The sequence below is a fragment of the Fistularia commersonii genome, chromosome 16 (genome assembly GCF_037954325.1).
Source record: "Fistularia commersonii isolate RoL2024-O1a breed Wild chromosome 16, RoL_Fcom_v1.0, whole genome shotgun sequence".
NCBI classification, from domain to species: domain Eukaryota; kingdom Metazoa; phylum Chordata; class Actinopteri; order Syngnathiformes; family Fistulariidae; genus Fistularia; species Fistularia commersonii.
The window spans coordinates 17946379-17969018 of NC_141299.1; the positions used below are offsets into that span (position 1 = coordinate 17946379).

Consider the following 22640-nt stretch of genomic DNA (forward strand, 5'->3'; position numbering starts at 1 on the left):
CCATCTAAGCTGTTTTTTCCTTTTTTATCAGGAACCGGAAACTTTCAAGGTCAAGATTCCTGCTCTTGGACTGGGTTGCCTGTTCACTTTCTCACTGATTCATGGGATGAGTGGAAACTTTTACTGTTAAATAGTTGGTCTTTTCCCCTGAGGATCAGCGGTATCTTCTCCCAGCCATCCATTTGGTATCCCAACTGTTTCAGCGTCGAGCCAACCAACCGACCAATGGACAAACCAACTGACCAGCCAGCCAGCCAACTAAATCCTTTACAAACCTACTCGTCTACCAACCAGCCAGCCAACCCGCCCGCTGCCCACTGACCGGTTAACCAACCTGACTGACGCTCCAGGGTTGGAAACCAGCCCTCCAGCCACACAGATTTCCCTCTGGCAGACGTGGAGAAGTTTGTGGGCAGCGATCGGTCCATTTTGTCGGAAATATTGATCTTCCCGTCGGACCGGCAGATCGGTGCCACTCCGCGCCCAAACTGATGCATTGCCATCGACTCCAATGGCAGCAAAAGCACTGGACTTCCTGCCAGGGCTGTAGCTCTGCATCCACGCATGAAACCGACAAGCAGGACGTCCTCTGGAGGAAACATCTCAACCACCTCCTGATCCCTGCAGGAGACGGGCAGAAGATCAGAAGCCGACGGGCTCCATGACAAGACTCTGGAAAAGACCAAGAGAAAGAAAATATGCACTGAGATATGGATGCTGTCAGAGACGCCTTCTAAGAACATGATCTATCCATCATGGTAGATAGATAGATAGATAGATAGATAGATAGATAGATAGATAGATAGATAGATAGATAGATAGATAGATAGATAGATAGATAATAGATAGATAGATAGATAGATAGATAGATAGATAGATAGATAGATAGATAGATAGATAGATAGATAGATAAATAGATAGATAGATAGATAGATAATAGATAGATAGATAGATAGATAGATAGATAGATAGATAGATAGATAGATAGATAGATAAATAGATAGATAGATAGATAGATAGATAGATAGATAGATAGATAGATAGATAGATAGATAGATAGATAGATAGATAATAGATAGATAATAGATAGATAGATAGATAGATAGATAGATGCAAAGTCACATTACATCCATCGTACAGCGTGTGTGTGTGTGTGTGTGTGTGTGTGTGTGTGTCTATCGCACAGTGTGTGTGTGTGTGTGTGTGTGTATGTGTGTGAGACATGCATCTAAATAGAGTCCTGCTTTTTCCCAGATGTTCTTGAATCAGAAGTGAGGTGAACATCAGCCTCGGCTCAGTGTAGCTTGTTCTTCACACACACACACACACACACACACACACACACACACACACACACACACACAAAATGAGAAGGCCCAGTCCTTGTAGAGGTTTCCGAGTCAGGAGGGGTTTTGGAGACGAAGCTTCTTCACTTTTTTCTGCAGATATGACGATGAAGATGGAGGCTGTCACTGGGCGGAGTGGACGGGCGGGCGGGCGCCACGCACCACGCCACGCCACGCCACGCCACGCCACGCCACGCCACGCCACGCCACGCCACGCCACGCCACGCCACGCCATGCCACGCCACGCCACGCCACGCCACACCACGCCACGCCATGCCATGCATCACATCACATCACATCACACCAAGCGTGGCGTGATGTTGCTGCTGTGGTTTCTGAAACTATAGCATTGTTTTATCTCTACATACACATTTCTTTATGCTTTTTCTTAACTCGGACCGCAGTCAACAGTATTAGATAATATGAGGTACATCAAAACACACCAGTCAGCAGCAACCTTAGTGAAACACACACACACACACACACACACACACACACACACACACACACACACGTTCCAGAAACAGGCAGAAGAGAGATTCAACCTCAATGCTGAGGCATAAAAGCTGCTTGCTCAAGAGTCACTTCCCTTTTCTTTTTCTTTCTCCTCCCCTCCTCCTCCTCCTCCTCCTCCTCCTCCTCCTCCTCCTCCTCCTCCTCCTCCTCCTCCTCCTCCTCCTCGTCCTCCCACGTTAGATTCTCTCAAGGACTGGAATCATTTTGCTGTTTTGGAGAAAAAACATCTTTGGATTTTGATTTATTTGTGCGGAACACAAATTTGCTATTTGCTGTTTGTTCCAGTGCAACACAACAACACAAATATGACCTTTCATTAGGATCTGTAGGACGCTGTCTTTATTATATTTTTAAGATTACGTATTGATATATTTCCACCCCAGATGTTTGCATCGGCTCGGCCTCTGAGCCAGTTTCACCTTCCTGTCTGATCGCCGTGACCTGCTTTCAAAGCCGTCTATTATCTGTTTGTTTATGTTTGATAAGTTTGTTTATTTCCCGATTTTAAAGCTCCCAGCTCCTGGACCCCCCCGGCCTCCCGGCGAGGTCAAACTCTTCTCAAAACTTCGAACAAGTTTTTTTATACTTCAGTAAGAAAAGGAGCGCGCGGGTGCTAAATGACAGGCGAGAAGACTTCCTGTTCTCTCTGGCGTCGCTGAAATATCACTTCCTGTCGCTGAACGTTAAGGTAAAGGCTGGGTCTCGTAGCCGAAACATCACTCCCGCTTGCTCAACTCGAAACCGGAGGCGAGCTTTTTCAGCGTCGTGGCTCCAAGTCCAGGAAGCCGCGTCAACGGATAAGACGGAAAGAGAGAAGACGCTTCATCTGGCTCGCCGGAGCGCGACACCGACTTCTCCCCGCTCACGGTCGCAGGCACAGCCGGACGTAAAGCCCGGCGTCGGTGCGCGACAGTCAGCCCGCCGCCCCCGTCCGGGGCCGTATGGTGTGCGCCGCCGCGAGCGCCCTTTCTCGTGGACATGGCACGTCAACGCGCTCGGAAGATCGCGCCGTTCTGGGCCGCCGCCGTCGTCTGTCTGGTCATCTGTAAGTAGCCCTCCGCTTCCAGCTTGGAAAATCACATTTGACCTTTCTTAGAGCTCTATTTGACGGCGGGAGCGGGACGGGGGGGGCGGCGGCGGGGCGGCAGGGGGGGACTTTGGCCCGAGATGGAAACCCAAATCAGCACCCATGGTTTTATTGATCGCCAAACAAACATACGGGTGTTTAAAGCCAGAGCTGGGTTTTATCCGCGCCCGGGCCGCCTCGCGATTCTTCAACTTCACTAATCCAGGAAGCCAGAGACGGCAGGGTGCCGGCCCGCGGGGATGAGCCGCCCCGGAAGGCGGCGGGGCGGCGGGGCGGCAGGGCGACGGGGCAACAGGGTAACAGGGCAACAGGCCCCGTCGCTATACAAGGAGCCTGCTACCAGTTGGAAGCTTCTTTCTGCTGTTTTTGCATTTAATGCAGAGTTCTAGGAAAGTGTGTCAGTGTTGTTTCTGTTCTGCTTCTACATGGACTTTGTGTGTGTGTGTGTGTGTGTGTGTGTGTGTGTGTGTGTGTGATTGAGGTGGTGGGAGAGGGTGGTGTCAGTCTAAGAAAATTTCCAGGGCGGGATGTGTCCCTGCAAGCTCTTTACTTTCACTCTAATGTCTCTGGCTGTTTTGTATGCTACGCCAAGGCGCGCGCGCGTGTGTGTGTGTGTGCGTGTGTGTGTGTGTGTGTGTGTGTGTGTGTGTGTGTGTGTGTGTGTGTGTGTGTGTGTGTGTGTGTGAGACACACCTCACTGCCTCCAGCATCACTCACAGTTCTGCTGCTGCTCTACACATCAAACACTCCCCTGCTATTTTGGGTCCAGACTGCCCGTAAACGCCAGCAGAAGCAAAGGTTTATATTTACGGGTCCCGGCGCTCCGACCCGCGGGGTCAGTATTTGTCATTTGTGTTTGAAACACTCGACCCCTCGGCAAACCTCGGGTCGAGCTCGGCGCGAGTCACTCTAACATCCTCACAAGGTCGTTTCTTTATCCCGTTAAGCTTCTCTGCTTTGACATTTAGACACGCGTGGTGAAATGTAAATCATCCAGCGGCATCCAGGTATCAGGAGTTCCCTCCAGCGTCGGAGCAGATGGATTCTGCCTCCGCTTGATTTTTTAAACCATCAGCTGATTTATTCGCAAACGGCAAGCCGCTCGAAACAGCCGCACAAAGGCAGGAGGGAGTTAAACTGCTAAAAATCCCGGTGGAAAAAGCTTCCGTTCCAAATCCGCTCATTCATTCATCTTCCACGCCGCTCCTCCTGCAGTCCCTCCCGGGGTCACGGCGGCGCCGGAGCCCGTCCAGGCCGTCGGCGGGACCGATCATGGGAACCCATTTTGAGACCTGCCACCGTTCACCCTCTCGTTCGGGCGTCTCATGGAGACACGCAAAAATTCCCTCTGTCATTCACACGTCCGGACGCTTCAGGGTCTCCGATGAACCTCCTGCATGTGTTTGCTGCGGCAGGAACCCTGAGGAACCCTGAGGAACCCGAAGCAGAGAACATGGAGGCTCCACGCAGGAAGGCCTCCCGCCAGAATCTGACCTTCTTGCCGTGAGGAGGAAATGCTAAACGCAGACGCAGTAACAAACACTTTGTGCTCGTTCTGCAGATGTAATGAAACGCTCCCGCTGACAAATGGGATCGGTTTACCCTTCGAGCAAACTAGTCCTTCATGACTAACTCTCATTGTTAGTTGAATAATAAACGTACGGCCTGAAAACCAAAGAAAGTTGTATTTTTAAGCGGGGACCATGCGACCCCCCGGCCCAGGTGCGTCACAGGGGTGCAGATTTTCACCCACAGCGCTGCAGCTGCAGCCGCGGGGAGGCGGAGAGACGTCAGCGATCAGAACGCAGACCGCTTCCGTGTTCCATCTCAGCCGTCCTCATTTCCTGGCCGAACGCAGCGGCGGAGGGCGGGGCGGCGGGGGGGAAAAGGGGGAAGGGGGGGGAAGGGGGGGAGGGGGAGGCCCGAGACCAGGCGCCTCGCAACTTGAGATCTTGAGACGAAAGGGGAAGAGGAGTGTCTGAAATGAAGAAGTTGGATCAGAATATTTTCAAGCACGCTTCACAGATAAAGAAGTTTGCGGGCGGAGGCCGAGCGCGGCTGTCACACACACACACTCCTGGAGGGGGGAGGGAAACGGGCGACACGCAGAAAAGCTAGCTTGTGAGACAGAAGCCGTGACGCCGGCTTTCTAACCCGTCCCGTTGAACGCTCGCTGATCTTTTCTTCTGCTTCTCCTCCGCCTTCCGTCATCTCTTGCCAACCTCCCAACCCACCGATCCACGACGTCTTCAGATTCACGTCACATTCCCCCGCCCAGAAAGTGTGTGTTAGCGCGTGTGTGTGTGTGTCTGCTAGTCTTGGGCAATCTAGAAGAAACGTCCGTGTCATCGACGGTTCACAAATTCAAGATTTGTGCAGTGAAATTCCTCCCTTGCTGTCCGCAGTGCTTTTGTATCGACAGGAAAAAATGGCAGCAAGCGTTCTTATAAATATGAACAGTGTTGGTAAAGCAATAAGACGCTTGAGCGCAGCTTGGCGTGCACGCCAAAGTGCAAGGATGAGCGCGGTTGAAACGGGCAGAGCTTACATGAGCTCCAAATGAGATGCTGGTCTCTGAAAGATCTCAGGAGACCATTGAAAGGACAGAAAATAATAACAAGAGCCGTAACAAGAGTTGGCTGACATGACATTGATAATATTAGGATGTTACACCCTTAATGCTCATGTAACTTGGAAAAAGTTGCTATTTTTCTGTGCGTATGAGTGTGTGTGTGTGTGTGTGTGTCATGACGATTTGAAACAAGCAACAACAGCAAAAGTCCCGGCGTTGAAATGCGGAAATGATGTCATGGCTTTACATCACATGGTCAAATGTGGCAGGTTTCGACAGCGGCTGTTTTTAGATGGCTTTCCTTAAATTGCATCCCGTCTGACTTTGCTCCACATCTGCGGCCAGACGGGAAAACGACCAACCCGTTCCGGGGCTGTGGCTGATTTTGAATATTATTCATGCATGGGGAGTAAAAACCACAAGGTGTGGAAATAGAAAGAAAAAGTCCAGTTGTCATGACGGCGATGACGTTTGTCAAGCGGTTCAATAACACTTAACACTCCCTTGAGCGAAAAGAGCGGAGGGTTAAAACGAGCCGCCCTGAAGCTTCTGGAGTGGCAGCGGGTAGGTAACGCATCTCGGTGCAGAGCAGGAAATAGTGGTTTGTCTCTTTGCTGCAACGTTGGAAACTTTTCGTCTCCCGCCCGCCCTCGTCGCCGCGCTTTCAAGTCGAAAGTACATTGTTTTCATCCACAACACAAAGCGTCGGCATGTCTTTGGCCTAACTCTTGCGTTTCTCTTCTTTTCCAGCTCTGGGTGGAAATGGAGAAGGTGAGTGACAACACGTGGTGTGTTTGTGTCTGACATTGAACCGTATGGAAGCCCGAACAGCTCTCGCTCTCGCCGGCGCCGCCTCGGCAGCCGACATCTTGTCGAATGAGTCGAATGCGCGTTTTCGTGGGTTTCTCTTCCGGACACGTGGGCAGAGAATCATATCTCGGCCTCTTTCCCGAAATACCGAATCATCGAGTCGAGATTCGATCGGATTCGATTCATACGGCGTCCAAATCGCAACCCGGTCGTCCGATGAGGCCCCTGAATCCCTCAAGGAGACGGCATCTGGAGAGGGAACGGGTCCAAACCTCGGATGGATTCCCTCCCGGACCGCCTGGGTCAGGGAGACGATCTGGGAGATAGAACGAAGAGACGGAGAGCGTTTGGGATGGGAGTTTAGCACTGGCTGTTGAAAGGTAATAGATTACATCAGCGGCGCCCAACCTTTGTGTACCGGGACCAGTTTTGTGCAAGAAAATGTTTCCGCGTAACCGATTTGAGGCGCGGGAGTTCAAATAATAAAGACTTTTGTTAGTTCACAGCAACGATAACACTTCACATTAGCAATAACGCCATTGAGTGCAGCAGGAAAGCGAAGGCGGAAACAGTCCTTTTTCAAAATAGGACGGGGAAGATCGAATGAAAAAACTATCATTTGTACCGAAAAAGATTTTCTTTACGGACCAAAAGATCGACCGCAGACTTTCATATCCACAAAAGAAGTAACAACAGCGGACGAACGGCGAGACGCCATCTTGCATCGATGAAGGGACACGAGCGCAAGATAGGAACAGCCGGTAAGCTAGCTGCGGCGTAACTAGCAGCTAGGCTAGCGCTAACGAGTGCAACGGCGTCGTTTCAAAGATGTGATACTTCTGTGTTGTTCAATGCCGAGCCGACTGATTTGTGGATGTGTTTATTGTGGGAATGCAGTTTCCTCGTCAAGCCCCTCACCCTCACTCAGTGCCGAGCCTTCAGACAGGCCAGCATCCCCTCACACACCTGCATCCGGCCCGACGTCGCCGCCGCCGCCACCGGCCTCCAACACCACCTCCACCTCCTTACCCTCCTCCGCTCAAACACCCGGCTCCACGCCGACCGGTAACGTATCCGGCGTTTTGGAGTTTCCCGTTTAGCCGTGGCTCCGGTGAGACCGTCGCAAGCGACGCGCCTCTTTCAGGCCGTGACCTCTGACCCCTCGCTCCGTTTCTCCCACCCAAGCGATGTTGCCGGCGGGCCAAACCACCGTCCTCACGCCGGCAGGGCTGGGGACCTCCGCAGGTTCGACCGTCCACTTTCACACGCTTTTGTGTTTTTGTTTCGCTTTTTACATTTCTTTCTAATCTGTTCGCAGCTCTTCCGTCCAACACGCCGCCTGTGATCAAGCCTTGTGAGTAATCGGAATCCCGATACTTTATTGATCCCCAGGGCGGGAATTGTTTTTCGTTGAAAGCGGCTCCTGTTACAGTGTCAAGTGGGGAAGAATCAAAATAGAACTCTATATGAAAATAAGGGATAAAATCGCAGATAATAACAATAAAATAAAAAGTACAGTGAAGATCGAACCAAAGAAAGAAAGAACATTAAAGTTAAAGGTATGAGATGAGATGAGATGAGAACAACTTTATTTATCCCAAAGGAAATTGTTGTGCCGGAGTTTCAAGTAAAAACATGACAGTAATAGATAATAGTAGGAAGGAGGAAGAATAAGAAATACAATGAAATATAAATTGTCTTAATTGTTAACTGTTAACTACAAAGATTTGAAGATTCCCTGCGGCTGAGGGAAGAGGAATTAAAAAGTCTGATAGCCTCAGGTAGGAAAGACATGTAAAAATATGTAAAATGTATGTAAATGTATGTAAAAATATATAAAAATATATCAAGAATCAAGATCTTCACTTGTCATTGTGCAAGCACATTGACATTTTGGGCTGAGAGCTCCCAGCTCAGAGCAGCTTTTTAGAAAAAAAAAAACACAAAAAATAAAGATAAACCTTTTTCCTACAAACATGTATATTTACAAGTACATGCATATAATTACATGGAGTCATTTTGTGTATAAGTTGGGGTTGTTGTACAGTGAAACATATGTACTCGGTTGTGATCATAGTACTGTTTTTTTTTTTTAATGATCCTTTAAATTGTGATTATTTTTTCCAGGCGTTTTTACCGTTAATCCCGTGAAGTTTGGTTTACGGGTGGAAGTCAACCGGCAGGTCAACTTCAGTGTTTCCCTGAGGGAACAGGGAGGGCTTCTGTCACACAGAGAACGGAACCAGAGTACGTCGAGCATCCTTCACCTGAAACCCTGCACGCGATACGAGTTCAACATCACGATAATGGAGGACCCGGAGAACCGGATGAGCTGCGCCGGTCTTTCCAACACCACCGAGACCTTGGAGATACGTGGGTGGAAATACTCAACCTCCGTTTGACTATCCTGCTTTGACTTTCATCGAATGGTCCAAATGAAATCTGCGTGTTTTTCAGACGAGGACGACATTACGGTCAACCTGAGAACGGCTGAACAACTGTGTTTCAGCTCCAAGTGGGACCTGGACCTGGAGCCGGACCCGGACCAACCCCAGTGGCTCGGGACCAACAGAGAGCAGTGCGTCACACCCTCGGACGACAACTTCTGCTCGGCCACGACGGCAAAGCGGTTTAGAAATTGCCGACAGTTGGACATCAAACTCCCCGGAAATCTCAGCGTCGGTACGAACCGTGACATTGAACCATGACATCGAACCGTGACATCGAACCGCAACGGAATGGAAGGAAGATCTGCTGTCACATTATTTGTCTGAACTTCTTTTTCAGCGTATTTTCTTAAAAGAACCGACAGATTCACTCCGTCTGGCGGCTTCCCCGTGAACATTACCGTAGCGTTGCCTCCAAAGTGCAAGGACGTGAACATCGATTACACCTGTGTGGGTGAGTGGAAATAAACCGCAGGGAGTCTCGGCACCTCCGAGGTGTTAGACTTTTTCTTATCCTTCTTTTAAAAGCTAGCATTTTTTTGGAGTGGTTAGCGCTCAGAGGGTCCCCGGTTCTGGTCCGACGGGGCCCCTTTCTGTTTGGAGGAACCCGGGTGGGTTTCAGTTCAGGGAGACCCTCAATATCCAAGGTCAGGGGTCGGCAACCCGCGGCTCTTCCATCTTTACACCGCGGCTCCGAGCGGTTTGGGAAAATAAATGATAAATATTTATTTGAAGTGTATTTCATTTGTGTTAGTTCCTTTTTTTAACTTTTAGTTCTAAGTTGGAAGATTTTCGTGATCTTGAAATATTGAATAAAATTATATTTATTATTTTTCGCCGCTCAAAATAACGTCACACTGGCGGAAGCCGGTATACCCGCCGGCCGGTAAAGTCCCGATTTGCAGATGCTGTGCACAGAAGTTCAGCAGCAGAAGTCCCATAAACCAGGTTAAATAAACATTTATGAAGATATTTTCCAAATATTTTTTTTTTTATCACTTACTGACACAGTGATTTTTTTCCCGATTTATTTTTAAAATTCAGGTCAAGGCTCCGCTACACGCTCTGAAAGCCCAAAGCTCAAAATGACTTCATTACATAAATAAAATTTAATTTTCTCCGTAATAATTTGTGAATTTCAGAAGCAACACACTACACACTTATTTATACAAAGTGTAAAGGTAATAAAAAGCGATCTATACAGTGGTACCTTTATTTTAGACGTCAAAAAAGTAATTACGGCTCCCAGTGTTTTCTTTTCCGAGGAAACCGGGTCCAAATGTCTCTTTGGGTGTTCTGGGTTGCCGACCCCTGGACCAGGTTTTTGAAAGGTTGTGAGTCTCCATATGTGACCCCGAGGGCAGGAGAGGCGGGGTTGATAATGACCTGATAAACGAAGGACAGGATGGAATAGTGTCGCACAAACAGACTAGAATATGAACTCATCGGGCTTCATCCCAAATCGCGGCATAGCGTTTTGCATGATAATCCGGTATAAAAATGTCGGGGCCTTTTGTTCTCCTCAGAATCTGAGGGTGAAACTCCGAAGAATCTGAGCGAGCTGGATCCCTTCACGGACTACAACTGCACCGCCAACATCCAGCAGCACAACGTGTCCATCAAAAATCAAAGCGGGATCCGGTTAAAGATCGAATGCGGTGTGTTGGTATTCACTTCCCGAGACAGAAGCCGTCCAGTTCCTGCACGGATTCCACCATTAAAGGTGTTCGATTTACTCCCTGCAGATCTGAAACCGACAATCTCCACCACAAACGTGGCCAATACTTCTGTCATTTTGCGCTGGAGCGTGACCAGTGAAAACTGTGCTGACATCCTTCAAAATAGGACGTTGTTTGACTACATGTACGAATGCACTTCCGAGGTTTCTGGGCAAACAGGTAAGAAAACACACTGCATTCGCCATCCAACAAAGGTGGAATATCTATCTTTGTCATTGGACAGTCATACCACGATATTGAAGTGCAACGCCTCGATTGTGTTTCAGGATAAAAAGCCAAAGTGAGACGGATAAAAAGCCCGTCGGCTATAAGACGACATATTCTCACAGTCAGTGATGAGAAGTCAGGGGAGGCAAGGGGAGGCCGTGCCTCACTTGCCTCAATCTTGGAAAGAAAAAAAAAGGTCACATGACAAAAAATTACATTTATAATTTTTCAGTGATTTGCACTAGAAAGTCATTTTTCATTTAACTTCACCAGTTTTAGAAGTTGACTGTGAATATAGAAGTTAGGTTTTACTCAAAATGGATGGATTTTCACATTTACTTATAAAATACTGAGAAGAGACTCGGTGAGGCCGCCGACTGTCGAGCCTCGCCGTAGATCGCGGGACGACTACCGACGGGCGGCGTTCTCTGCACGTTCATCCACCATGGCTTCATTGCAGAGACCGAATTTCCCCACGAGGGATTCATAAATTATTATTATTAATTGTAATAATGCAGAACTGAACGCTTCAGAAAGCAGTCTGGACAACCACAACCTCACCGCCTCGCCCATCCATTCGCGTGTCCGCCCTCGCTGGCTTCTCGGCTTGTTTCATCCTTGTTGGTCTCGGCCCACTCGCTTCCCACCTATTTCAGTTTATTTATCTTATTCTCGTCATTGCTACTGTCACTCTGTCCGTGTCGTTGTTTAGTTTTGGTCGTCTATTTTCACCCTCACTGTCTCGTCCATTCTCATCCTCCATGTTGTCGTTGCTGTTCCTCCCTGCTGTCTATTTATCTGTGGGTGTCTTTTGGCTTTTCTAATCGTCTCTCTATTTATATTTATATTCACAGTTATTTGACACTTATAACTGTTACGCTGCTATGACAAAAGAATTTCCCCGATGGAGATCCATAAAGTTTCTCCTCTATTCGCGGCTCGTTCGGCACGGAAGTCACCAAAATTCTGCGGTCAGATTCGGATGAAGCTCGGTGAACGGGACTCACCGCCTGTTCCAATGTTCACATCCAGATTGGATCCAGAGACCAGCTGCGGGTGGAGAGCATCGGATCACCGGACTGGATCTGTACACTCATTACAACTGCTCGATCACCGCATTCTTCAAAGGAAATAAGCGATGGATGCAAACAACTGGCATTCATACGCTGGCTGGAAGTGAGTGGCTCTTCTCATGACGTTCAGTCATTTCCAGAGTTCTTCCCAGGATGCTGTGACTGTGTGATGCAGTATAAGTGCAATCTTTTTATATGTTACATGAAAGCAGGTCACGTGGGCTGTCATTTCCAGACTATTGAGCGCACCTGAATATAAAAATAACAAAATGAATCTGTGTGTGCATATATTGTGAATGAGCCGCAGGCGTCCACGCCGTGAAAGGAGATATTTACACAGGCAGAACTTTTAGTTAAAGCCATCGCGGTAACGGCCACAAATAGGAACTGGAAAGGCTCTGTCTTGGTCTTCCTCCCGCGCTTCAAAACCGTTAAGGTCGTCTTCTTCGCTGTCGGAATTGAACGCCTCAGAATTTCATGGCAATGTCGTCGGTCCGATCTGACGAGGCTAAACACACAAAACACACATGCAGACACACACACACAAATATTGCTTTTATTCTGTAAACACTGCACACACTTCTGATTAGATGCTAACTGCATTTCGTTACTCTGCATCGCCAAACGTCTAATAATAAAGTTGAATCAAATATAAATCCAACCTAAATGGCGGCATGAAGCCGGTTAGCCCCCAAAAATCTATAAATTAGCCGCATCGTTGTTGAAAGCGTGTGAAAAAGCAGCAGGTTATAGTCCGGGAATGACGGCGCGAGGATGGCCGTGATGACGAGCTACGAGCTACTGCTAAGAGTCACCTTGCACAGATTTGCTCGATTAAACGGTCAAATAAGCGAAGCCAAAGTGCAGTCAGCAACAGGACATCGGTCGAAGGCACCCTCCGATCGGCTCCTCTCGTCTGCATTTGGAAGTATCGCGGGTCGCCCCCCAATAATCCCAAAGGTAGACATCCTAATGGAAATACGTCGGTTTTCTTTTCAGCCCCCGATAAACCCAAGGAGCTGAGAACGAAGTTGCTGGAGCACAACGTGGTTGAAGTGACGTGTGTCTGGTCGGACAGGTTCAACGGGCCACATGGGAAGCTCCACGCAAGTCTCACCTACGGTAAAACCTCCGTGGCTCTACAGAACAAGAGCTGCCATTTTGAATTCAAAGATCTACATTATTCAACCACGTACGAGGTGAAGGTTCGTGTCCCTCCCCTTTCTTCCTTTCTTCACTCATTTTATTCTTCACACACACCCGACTAATTCCCCTTTTGGGCCTGTGCTGAATTTTCAGGTGTACGCGTCCAACTCCCAGTTCGCAGGCGAGGCGGATACCAAGACGGTCACCACCCGCTGTACGTTCTGTCCATATTAACATTAACCAGAACAAATCAATAGAGTCGGAAACTGACGCGCATTTGTGTTTTTCTGAGACTCTTCCGTCTTCAAAATTGTTTTGCAGACAATGATAAAGCCGTCATTGGCTTTCTGGTCTTCCTCATCATCCTCATCTCTGTCGCTCTGCTCCTGCTCGGCTATAAGTTCTACGTCCTGCGACGCAAAAACTCCAGGTGTGCCACGTTTCATCCCCACCGCACTTCACCGCGCTTTCGCCGCCATGTCACATTTAAGACGGAAACATCCTTTTGGTTTGATCGGTTCAGCCGTCATCACCGTGAAAGTCAACTTCTATCGTCTTCCTTGCAGGGAGATGGACGGAAACATCAATCTCATTCCCAGAGCATGTGAGTGGACGCCGTTTACAAGAACCTCCTCAAACCACTCTTGCCTCTAGTTTACAGAAACAGAATTTCTCATGACCGATCTAAAATGTAGTAGAAGAGCCTCAGCTAACCAACTCCCCTCATCGCGAACAAATCGGCCCACGATTCGATCAAATGTTAAATCGACCGGCAATGAGCTTCGTGGCGAACTCACAAACAAAAAAAACTCGCGGGTTTTCCGTGTTGTGACGTCGTAGCGTAGCGGCAGGTTAGCGTGCTACTCCGCGCCGTTTACATCGTTCGTCATTGCGTTCTCATTTTTTGAACGCTCTTTTCAGTAAGCTAGCCCTCATTCCGGCTACACAAAAAATTAAGTGAAGAATTTAAGAATTACAGTGGATCTGAGGAAGGAAATCCTAGCTAAAGACGACGCTAAGTCAACCATCTGTTCAATCCTGAGGAGCTCACGGCTGATGTGGCTAACGGGGCCACTCTGTTGAAGAAGTCTTGGTAGAAGTAAAAAAGTTATGGTTTGGATGAATGAATGACAGCTTGCTGGAGATAGCATGAGCGTTAGCGAGGGTCTCATTTGCCAGAAGGCTACAAGAAGAGACAGCAGAAACACAGCAGTAATTAAGGTCATCTCCAACTCCTTTCTGTATTTTTGCCACAAATAAACCCCAAAATGAGTTTAAAAAGAGTGCAGTTTGCTTTTCTTGGGCCGGAGATTTACCTGGATTCCAATGGGTAACATTGATTCGGTTCGCGAACGGAGGCAAAGAACCGATTCAATTCGCAGTCCGAGGTCCAGCTGACCATCATGTGACGGCAGCTTTGGATGCCAAACCGTCCCAGTGACACCCGACGCTGTGTGTTGTGAGTTTGAAGGTTGAAACGACCGCTTTCTGTTGCAGATGATGAGGACAACTTGCAAAGCGTGGAGCCCATCGATGCCGAGGACCTGTTGGAAGAGTACAGAAGGAAATATGTGGATGAGCAACGGCTTTTTTTGGATGAGTTTCAGGTGTTTTTATGTTTTTCACATGGTCAACAAAAACTTGTGATTGGAAGTTGTATAATTAACACAGAGGAGTGTGTTTTTTTTCCTGCTTGCAGAGCATCCCCAAGCTTTTCTCACGTTACAGTATGAAAGAGGCCAAAAAGGCCTTCAATACCCCCAAGAACCGCTACGTGGACATCCTGCCATGTGAGTCCATCCATTTCAAAGCTCTTAAAAGAAAAGGAACTGTCCACGTGTGTGATATCCATTGATTTTACTGCCATCCTGAGCTGAAGGCGTAGCTGGGAGTGCATCAGGGATCCGTTCCGAGCCCCTTCTTCTTCGCTCCGGCGCTGGAGAGGCTGACGCTCGGCGGGAACCTTCAGGGGCTACGATTGTTTGCGGACGACATTGCGATCTGTAGGGAGAGCAGGGAGCAGGTGGAGGAACATCTAGAGAGGTGGAGGTAGGACATGGACAGGAGAGGAGTCAAGGTCGGCAAGACGGGATTCAGATGCGGAAGGCCGTACGTTTCGTGGCAGCGGAGAAGAAGTGGAGAACGTCTTGGAACGGGTAGAGAAAAGGATCAGGGTGATAAAGGAGTCTGAGGTGAGAGCAGCCTCGTCCAGATGAGACGGAGATGTGGAGGTCCCTCTTCGGGATGTTAGATCATGTTAGATGTTCCCGGGATGGAGTCAGGTGGTTTGGACGTGGACAGAGGAGGGAGGATCTGAGTAAAGATCTGGGTAGAAGCGTGCTGAGGTTGGAGGTCTGGAGGACGACCGGGGAGGAGGATTACGGGTGGAGAAGGGGGTCAGAAGAAGGCAGGAGGCTCTCTGAAGGAAACCAAGAAGATCGCTGACATCCATACTTAAAAAAAAACAAACAAAACTTTTGTTTTCCGTCGAGCGCGCACGGCATCTGTGTCACGTGGGCGTCAAAAGCAACATTCGGTGTCTTCTGTTTCCCCCGGAAACAGATGATCACAACCGGGTCCAGCTGTCCACGGGGCGTGGAGCCTCAGGATGTGACTACATCAACGCCAGCTTCATCGATGTAGGGGGCCGAATCTAAAACACACAAAAACAGCTTTTGCTAATAACACCATTTAGTATTTTAACTCCATTGTAACAAAGATTAAGAACAACAATCTGATGATGTAAAATAAATGAACAAGAACCGCTGTTTGGGACAACAAATCTAACTGAAGATCATTTCTAACCTGCAGGGCTACAGAGAATCCAAGAAGTACATTGCAGCTCAAGGTGAAAGAAAGATTTCTTATTCGCGACATGCTTACTCCATGTAATGTTAGTGCATTCGTAGCTAAGTGTGTATGTGTGTGTGTGTGTGTGTGTTCCAGGTCCAAAGGAAGAGACTGTGACTGACTTTTGGAGGATGGTGTGGGAGCAGCAGTCCTCCATCATCGTCATGGTAACGCGCTGCGAAGAAGGAAACAAGGTAAGAAAGCGGCGGTGTCGTCAATGCGGCCAGGACGGAATCCTCGCGGGTCGTCACCGAGCGTCGTCCCGTCACAGGTCAAGTGTGCGCAGTACTGGCCCGGCGAGGACAGAGGGGCCGAGATCTTTGAAGAGTTCGTGGTGAAATTAAGCTCCGAAAACCACTTCCCCGATTACACCGTCCGCCGTCTCAGCCTGACCAACGTGAGCTTCTGCCGCCTCAGTGTTTGCTTTCTCGCCGTGCGTCGCCTCACCGTCTTCTGTGTGTGTGTGTGTTCAGAGAAAAGACAACAACTCGGAGAGGGAGGTGACCCACATCCAGTTCATGAGCTGGCCTGACCACGGCATCCCAGAGGAGCCGCACCTCCTCCTGAAGCTCAGGCGCCGCGTCAATGCCTTCAACAACTTCTTCAGCGGCCCCATCGTCGTCCACTGCAGGTAAACGGCGGCTCGTCCTCCGCGCGGTCACCGAGGAGCCGCCGTTGACGCTCATGTCGACGCCTTCGCAGCGCCGGCGTGGGTCGAACCGGCACCTACATCAGCATCGACGCCATGATGGAGAGCCTGGAGGCGGAGAACAGAGTGGACATCTACGGCTACACCGTCAGGCTCCGCAGGCAGAGGTGTTTCATGGTCCAAGTGGAGGTGCGGCCAAAGAGATGCTCCCCAAATGTTGCGTGCCGGCTTCCGTTGAGGGACGCTTTCTAAATGTAGGTGGTGACCAGACATTTACATAGAAGGGAAATAACAGCAAGAAGCAAGAAGATCCCTAGGCCTTTCTGCATGGAGTCTCCATGTTCTCCCTGTGTCTGCATGAGGTTCCTCCAGGTTCCTCCCACAGTCCATAGGCCTTCATTGGAGACCATTAATTGGCCAGACGTGGGGATGAAAGGGTGAACGGTCGTATGTATCTATATCACTAGTCCCCGACCTTCTTAGTGTCGCCGACCACTTCTTGACGACTTCTTGACGATTTCCTTCCAGCCCCTTCTGGTGTCTTTTCAAACAAGCCCTCGGCGACGTTTGTCGGCGGGCCACGTTAGCGAGGGTTAGCGTACTTGCCAAAAGGTGGGCAACCTTTTCGGCTCAAGGGACGCATTGACTTTTAAAATTTGGCAGATTGGCCGGGTCAGCACAAGATCCGATACGTGTAAAAAAAAAAAAAAAAGAAGGAATTTGTTGATGGTACGTATTGGACTCATCCGACATTTGCTTTGAAAATAGAGCCAGCTTGGTTTTGAAGCCTTCCCTTGTAGCTTCACGTCCAGCTCATTCACGTGTGTCAGTATGTCCACACTAAAGGCTAAATCACAAAGCCTATCTTTGTCATTCAGCCCAAACAATTCTCAAGTGGCTCCAAAAATGAAATAATCTCCTGTCTGAGCTCCCACATTCACTGATCCAATCATTTAATCATTCACATCAAGTATGAATTCTGTATAAATCTTTGGCGGGCCGGATTAAAAAAGACCAAGAGTCACGGGATGTGGCCCGCGGGCCGTAGTTTGCCCGCCTCTGCTTTAGACTGAATCTTAAACAAATGGTCCACAAACGGTCCACCTTCCGTTGGTTTTGGACTTCTGCTCTGCATGATGTGTGCATGGTTGTCACGTTTGATGGATCGGTGACCAGTGCAGGGCGACCCCCCCCCCCCCCCCCCCCCGCCACATGGTACGACCCGGACTGTGGGACAAGTGATACAGATAATGAATGAATGAATGAATGAATGATTGAAAAAAAAAGATAAATCCTTGGGCAAAGTCCAGGTACGTCAATCAGTACTTGGGTATCTTATGATGATTCTCCATTGGTCGCTTTGCTACGGTGCATTTTGTGTATTCTCAGTTTGCTCTCTTCATGATATTACATTCAGTATCCGTGCAAAGAATCCCACCAGTTTCACGTCTTGACCGATGAACTTGTCCTCCCGCAGACCCAGTACATCCTGATCCACCAGGCGCTGCTGGAACACAACCAGTTCGGAGAGACGGAGATCCCCCTGGCGGAGCTCCACGCCACTCTGGCCACCCTGAAGCAGAGAAGCTCCTCCGGCGAGCCCACGTTGATGGAGGAGGAGTTCAAGGTACGGCGGCACACGGTTCGGCTCCTGTGAGCGGCAGCCGGCCTGGTGAATAACCCTCTCACGACGTCGTTCCATCCAGAGGGTTCCCCCTTTTAAAAAGTGGAGGGCGCAGCAGGCGGGGATGATCGAAGAAAACCGGCAGAAGAATCGCTCCTCGGCCGCCATCCCGTGTAAATATCACTCTCGCAACACCGAGGCGACGGCGGGCCGGCGGAGGGTCGGCTCGCGGCGCCGCTAACAGTAACGGGTGTGGCCACGTCTCTCGCACGCCGTCTGCAGACGACTACAACAGGGTGCTGCTGAGGCCGGACGACCAACGCTCGCAAGACAGTGACGCCGATGAAGACGAGGAGGAGTCGTCTGATGAAGAGGACGAAGGCTCCTCTCACTACATCAACGCCTCCTACATTAATGTATGTTGTTTTACTGACATTAGAAGCTAAAGGGTGGCGAGATGGAGGTCAAACTCCACAAAATGATACCCCAATGCCTGCGATAGCACTGTACCCTGCATCGAAAGAGTCGTCTACAACCATCATCCAGTTTCTAGACTTCTAAGATCTCAAGATGATGAGATGAGATGCGCTTTTATGAGCCCATAGTTGGGAAATTGTTTAACAGCATTAGCGACAAGACGTACTAGGACAAGACAGTTGATAAGCTTAAAAAAAAAAGGAAAAAATAAATTAACTAAACAATAAAAAAGTAAAGAAGTGCAGAGGTATTTAGTATAATCTATATAATCTAAGAAAAAAAGAATAAATACACATAAAATAAAATAAAATAAAATGTCTGCATATATTTAACAGTATACAGGAATAGATAATGAGAAAGTGTCAATGTGAGGTAGCGCAGTAACTGCTTGGAGTGAGTTACTGCACAGGGTTTCGGCGTGAGGTGGGAAAGATGTCCTGTCTTCTCGTTGGACAGCAGAGCAGGAAGCTGCTGAAATCCAAAATGTTACATATTCCCATCTTTCTTGAAACAGCCTCCATATGCATCAACTTTTCTCCTCCTGGACATTTAGGGATCATTTTTATTTCTCAGTTCCGATCTAATGCCGGGATGCCGTCACTTCACGGGTCACATGGTCGCCATGAGTTGTGGATAGTTTACGGTCAATGCACGTGTTTGACTTATTTGAAGGCAATCAGCCCCGTTTAGACCCATAAAATATCATGTCGGGGTACATTTGGCCCGCGGGCCTCGATGTGGTCCACCGGGTCTTCTTTTTCCGCTTTTGTTGGCGCTCGTCTTCTGGTCGTTCATTGTGTTACATCGCCGTAAAAACCGAAAGACTTGCGATAGGATCATTTTGTGGTGAGTCGGAGACTCGGAGACGACCGAGCTACGACTGCTCTAAGACTGCTCTGAGACTGCTCTAAGACTGCTCTGAGACTGCTCTAAGACTGCTCTGAGACTGCTCTAAGACTGCTCTGAGACTGCTCTAAGACTACTCTGAGACTGCTCTAAGACGTAAGATTACCGGCCGGCACTGAACGGCCGAGATGACGGGAGCAAACGCGACTCCAGTAAGACTCTTAAGATTTCCTTGCAACTTCCGTAAGGGTTGAGCAAGACAACGTCACTTTCTGTCTGATATTTTGAAGATTGAATTCTTGTGGAAATCTTCCTGGAGTTTCCACAACAAGAAGATTTCCACAAGAATTCACCGTGACTCGGATGACCGAGAACCTCCCCAGACTTGAAGAGTGAATGTTTTCCTTGAGTCCCGGGGCTTTTCTCACATTTTTGTTTTGCCCTTGCAGGGCTACTGGTGCCCACATGCCTTCATCTCCACGCAGACGCCCCTGAAGGACACGGTCGCCGACTTCTGGTGGATGACGTACCAAAAGAAAGCCTCCGCCATCGTCATGCTCTCCGGTGGCAGTGACGAAGATAAGGTACTTGGCCGTGTTTGCTTTTTTATGCCGACTTGTACCTCACATGCAAGATAGATGCTTTGCGTATCGTCTCCTCGCCAGGATTCTGACGCTGCCTACTGGAGAAAAGAGAAGACGGCGTTCGGGGACGTGGAGGTCGAGGTGACGAGCACGGAAGCCTTCCCAGCTTTCGTCAGACGCAACATGCTAATCCGTCACACTAAGGTACCACAGGATCCAATCGTCACGTCATCTATCTCGACCGAACAAAACGTCCAAAGCAATGAATAAGTAACACGCCGCCGCCGCCGCCGCCACCCGCTCTTCTTCTTCGCTCCCACAGAGGAAAGAAGGTCGGCCGGTGAAGCATTTCCAGTTCCTGGGGTGGGGCAGAGGAGACCTGCCGGAGAAACCGCAAGATCTGACGGATATGATCAAGGAAATGAAGTGTGGCTCCGGCGGCGGGGCGCCCATCCTGGTCCACTGCAAGTAAGACAGTCCCAGACCCAAACATCGCACAGGAGGGTTTCGGACGACCACTCGTTGTCTGAACCGGATCGGACACGTCCAGGTTTAGAAATGGCACCGACTGGAAGTTCTCTGAGATGTCCAACAACTGTGTGGGAACCAAACCTAATGTTGGATCCATTCTATCATGAATAGTTGTTCAAATGTAGTTTGCTGTCAAGTAAAGTCAGACTTTATTTATATGGCGCCAAATTACAACACTGACATTTCAAGCCCCTTTACGCTCTTTAGTGATGTTTACAGTAACCTGACGTTCACCCATGAGCTGCCGTGGACAGATCGCAGCTCCCAACCCTCTCAGTCTGACCTTCTCTCCAAAACATCTAACTGATGGACTCATTCCTGATCCTCTCCATCCTGGTCGCTCCCAAAGAGAACATCTTCATCTCTGCCACCTCCGGCTCTGCCTCCTGTCTTCTGGTCATTATCACTGTTTGCAGATCATCTCACCAGTGTCTCCTCCACCTTTCCTTTCCTTCTGGCTGATGTTCTTCTATCTCTGACCTCTGACACTTTTCTCCACCCATTCCACCCTGCTTGAACCCGTCTCTTCACTTCTTCTCCACCCTCTCCTGCCCTCTGGACTCTTGACCCCAAGTACCTGAAATCCTCCACCTTCTTGATCTCCACTCCCTGTAGCCTCAGCGTTCCACCTGGGTTCCACCTGGGTTCCTCTCATTCACACACATATATTCTATCTTGCTGCGACTCTCCTTCATCCCTCTCCTTTCCAGATCACACCTCCACCTCTCTAGATCAGAGGCGTCGAACTCATCTTAGCTCCGGGGCCACAGGGAGGAAAACCTACTCTGGAGTGGGTGGGAAGGGTAAAATCTTGACATGTGAACAGTAAATGTACCCCTTGTTCAATTCACCACTGAAATCTGGTATCTTTGCGAGCCGCCTGAAACCCGTTTGTCTCCAGCCCTGCTCGAGATGTTCCTCCAGCTGTTCCCTGCTCTCATAAGGAACATATGAGAAACCAACATGTTTGCCGGCACCCTAAGAGTCCATGTGTGTGTTTGCGTTCCTTCAGCGACGGCTCTTCTCGCTCTGGGTTTTTCTGCGCCCTGATCAACCTGCTGGACAGCGCAGAGGCCGAGAAGCTGGTGGACGTTTTCCAGGTGGCCAAAACTTTACGCAAAGAGCGACAGGGAGTGATCGCCAGCTTGGTGAGAAAACCGTTATCGTATTGTTATTTTTGAAAATATGGTTCTTACTCGGAGTAACAAGTCCTCCGTAACGCTACGACCCGCGTCCCCGACCCGACAGGACCAGTACCAGTTCCTATACGAAGCCCTGGACGGGGTCTACCCGGTCCAGAACGGGGACGTGAAAGCGGCGCCGGCCTCCGATGTCGACTCCGTCCGCATTGAAAACGAAGCGGAGGCGGCGGAGCTGCCGAACGCCGACCAACAGGAGGAAGTGGAGAGCGCGCCCCTGGTGGCCGTTGAAGAGGAAGGCGACCCGAGCCGGGCCCGAGAGTCCAGGAGCCACTCGGAGCCGGAGGAAGTGTGATGAGCGCGGCGTTCTGGCCGCTGCCCTTTACTTCTGGGAGCGAGCGCTCGCGTCCGATCGTTCCCAACATGAATGTAGAGACAATTACGCTTTAACTCGGAGTGGTGGAGCTTTTGATATTGAATTTTATTCCATGTCTTCGCTTTCTGTTTGGGGATGAAATCCACGGTCTTTGTCACCGTTTGCGTCCCACGCCCGCTGAAATTTGCTCTTTGAAACCTGTAAAATAATAACTTTGGAAACGATCCTAAAATACAAACCCCAGCTGGTAGAACATCGAGGTGGTTCTGGACCTCTCTGGGCTTCCAAACATGGTCTTCTCAAAGCGTGGCTAGTGGACGTGGATCTTCCATCCGCGATGTTTACATTACATGCTGTTATTAAACTATGAGGCTTTTGATTGAGGTGAAGCATCGACGTGTTTGGTCGGATGCCACATTTACCGCATCCTGACGCGCACCCTGTTTATATTTCAAAAATTTAGCTGAAAATTCTGGATATCACGGTCTACATCTCAATATTGATATTTTGTTATAGATTTCATCATTTATTATGTAACACTGCAAAATCGAAGTAAAAAAGACATATTAAATGAGACAGCTGTCTTTCCACTCCATCCTCATCACTGACCAACACATGAAA

At 49.1% G+C, this 22640-nt stretch overlaps 1 protein-coding gene across 4 annotated transcripts; it reads left to right on the plus strand.

The window, feature by feature from the left end:
- The first annotated feature begins 2570 nt into the window (after positions 1-2570).
- Positions 2571-22590, plus strand: ptprc (protein tyrosine phosphatase receptor type C). Of its 4 annotated transcripts, XM_086162247.1 has the most exons (32): positions 2571-2907; positions 6272-6292; positions 6965-7092; positions 7229-7396; positions 7517-7576; positions 7650-7685; positions 8459-8704; positions 8789-9013; positions 9119-9232; positions 10305-10436; positions 10524-10676; positions 11757-11900; positions 12797-13002; positions 13097-13157; positions 13265-13373; positions 13510-13547; positions 14441-14550; positions 14643-14733; positions 15506-15582; positions 15755-15791; positions 15890-15987; positions 16065-16190; positions 16267-16424; positions 16496-16631; positions 17920-18069; positions 18149-18239; positions 18349-18482; positions 19839-19973; positions 20055-20177; positions 20296-20441; positions 21517-21652; positions 21753-22590. In XM_086162247.1, the coding sequence occupies exons 1-32, from the start codon at positions 2804-2806 to the stop codon at positions 21996-21998; spliced, it is 3939 nt and encodes a 1312-aa protein (XP_086018373.1). In that variant the 5' UTR covers positions 2571-2803; the 3' UTR covers positions 21999-22590. The 4 variants fall into 4 exon arrangements, with proteins under 4 accessions (XP_086018373.1, XP_086018374.1, XP_086018375.1 ...); XM_086162248.1 differs by lacking the exon at positions 6965-7092 and having other exon boundaries at positions 2572-2907; XM_086162249.1 differs by lacking the exons at positions 6965-7092; positions 7229-7396 and having other exon boundaries at positions 2573-2907.
- Positions 22591-22640: the final 50 nt, after the last annotated feature.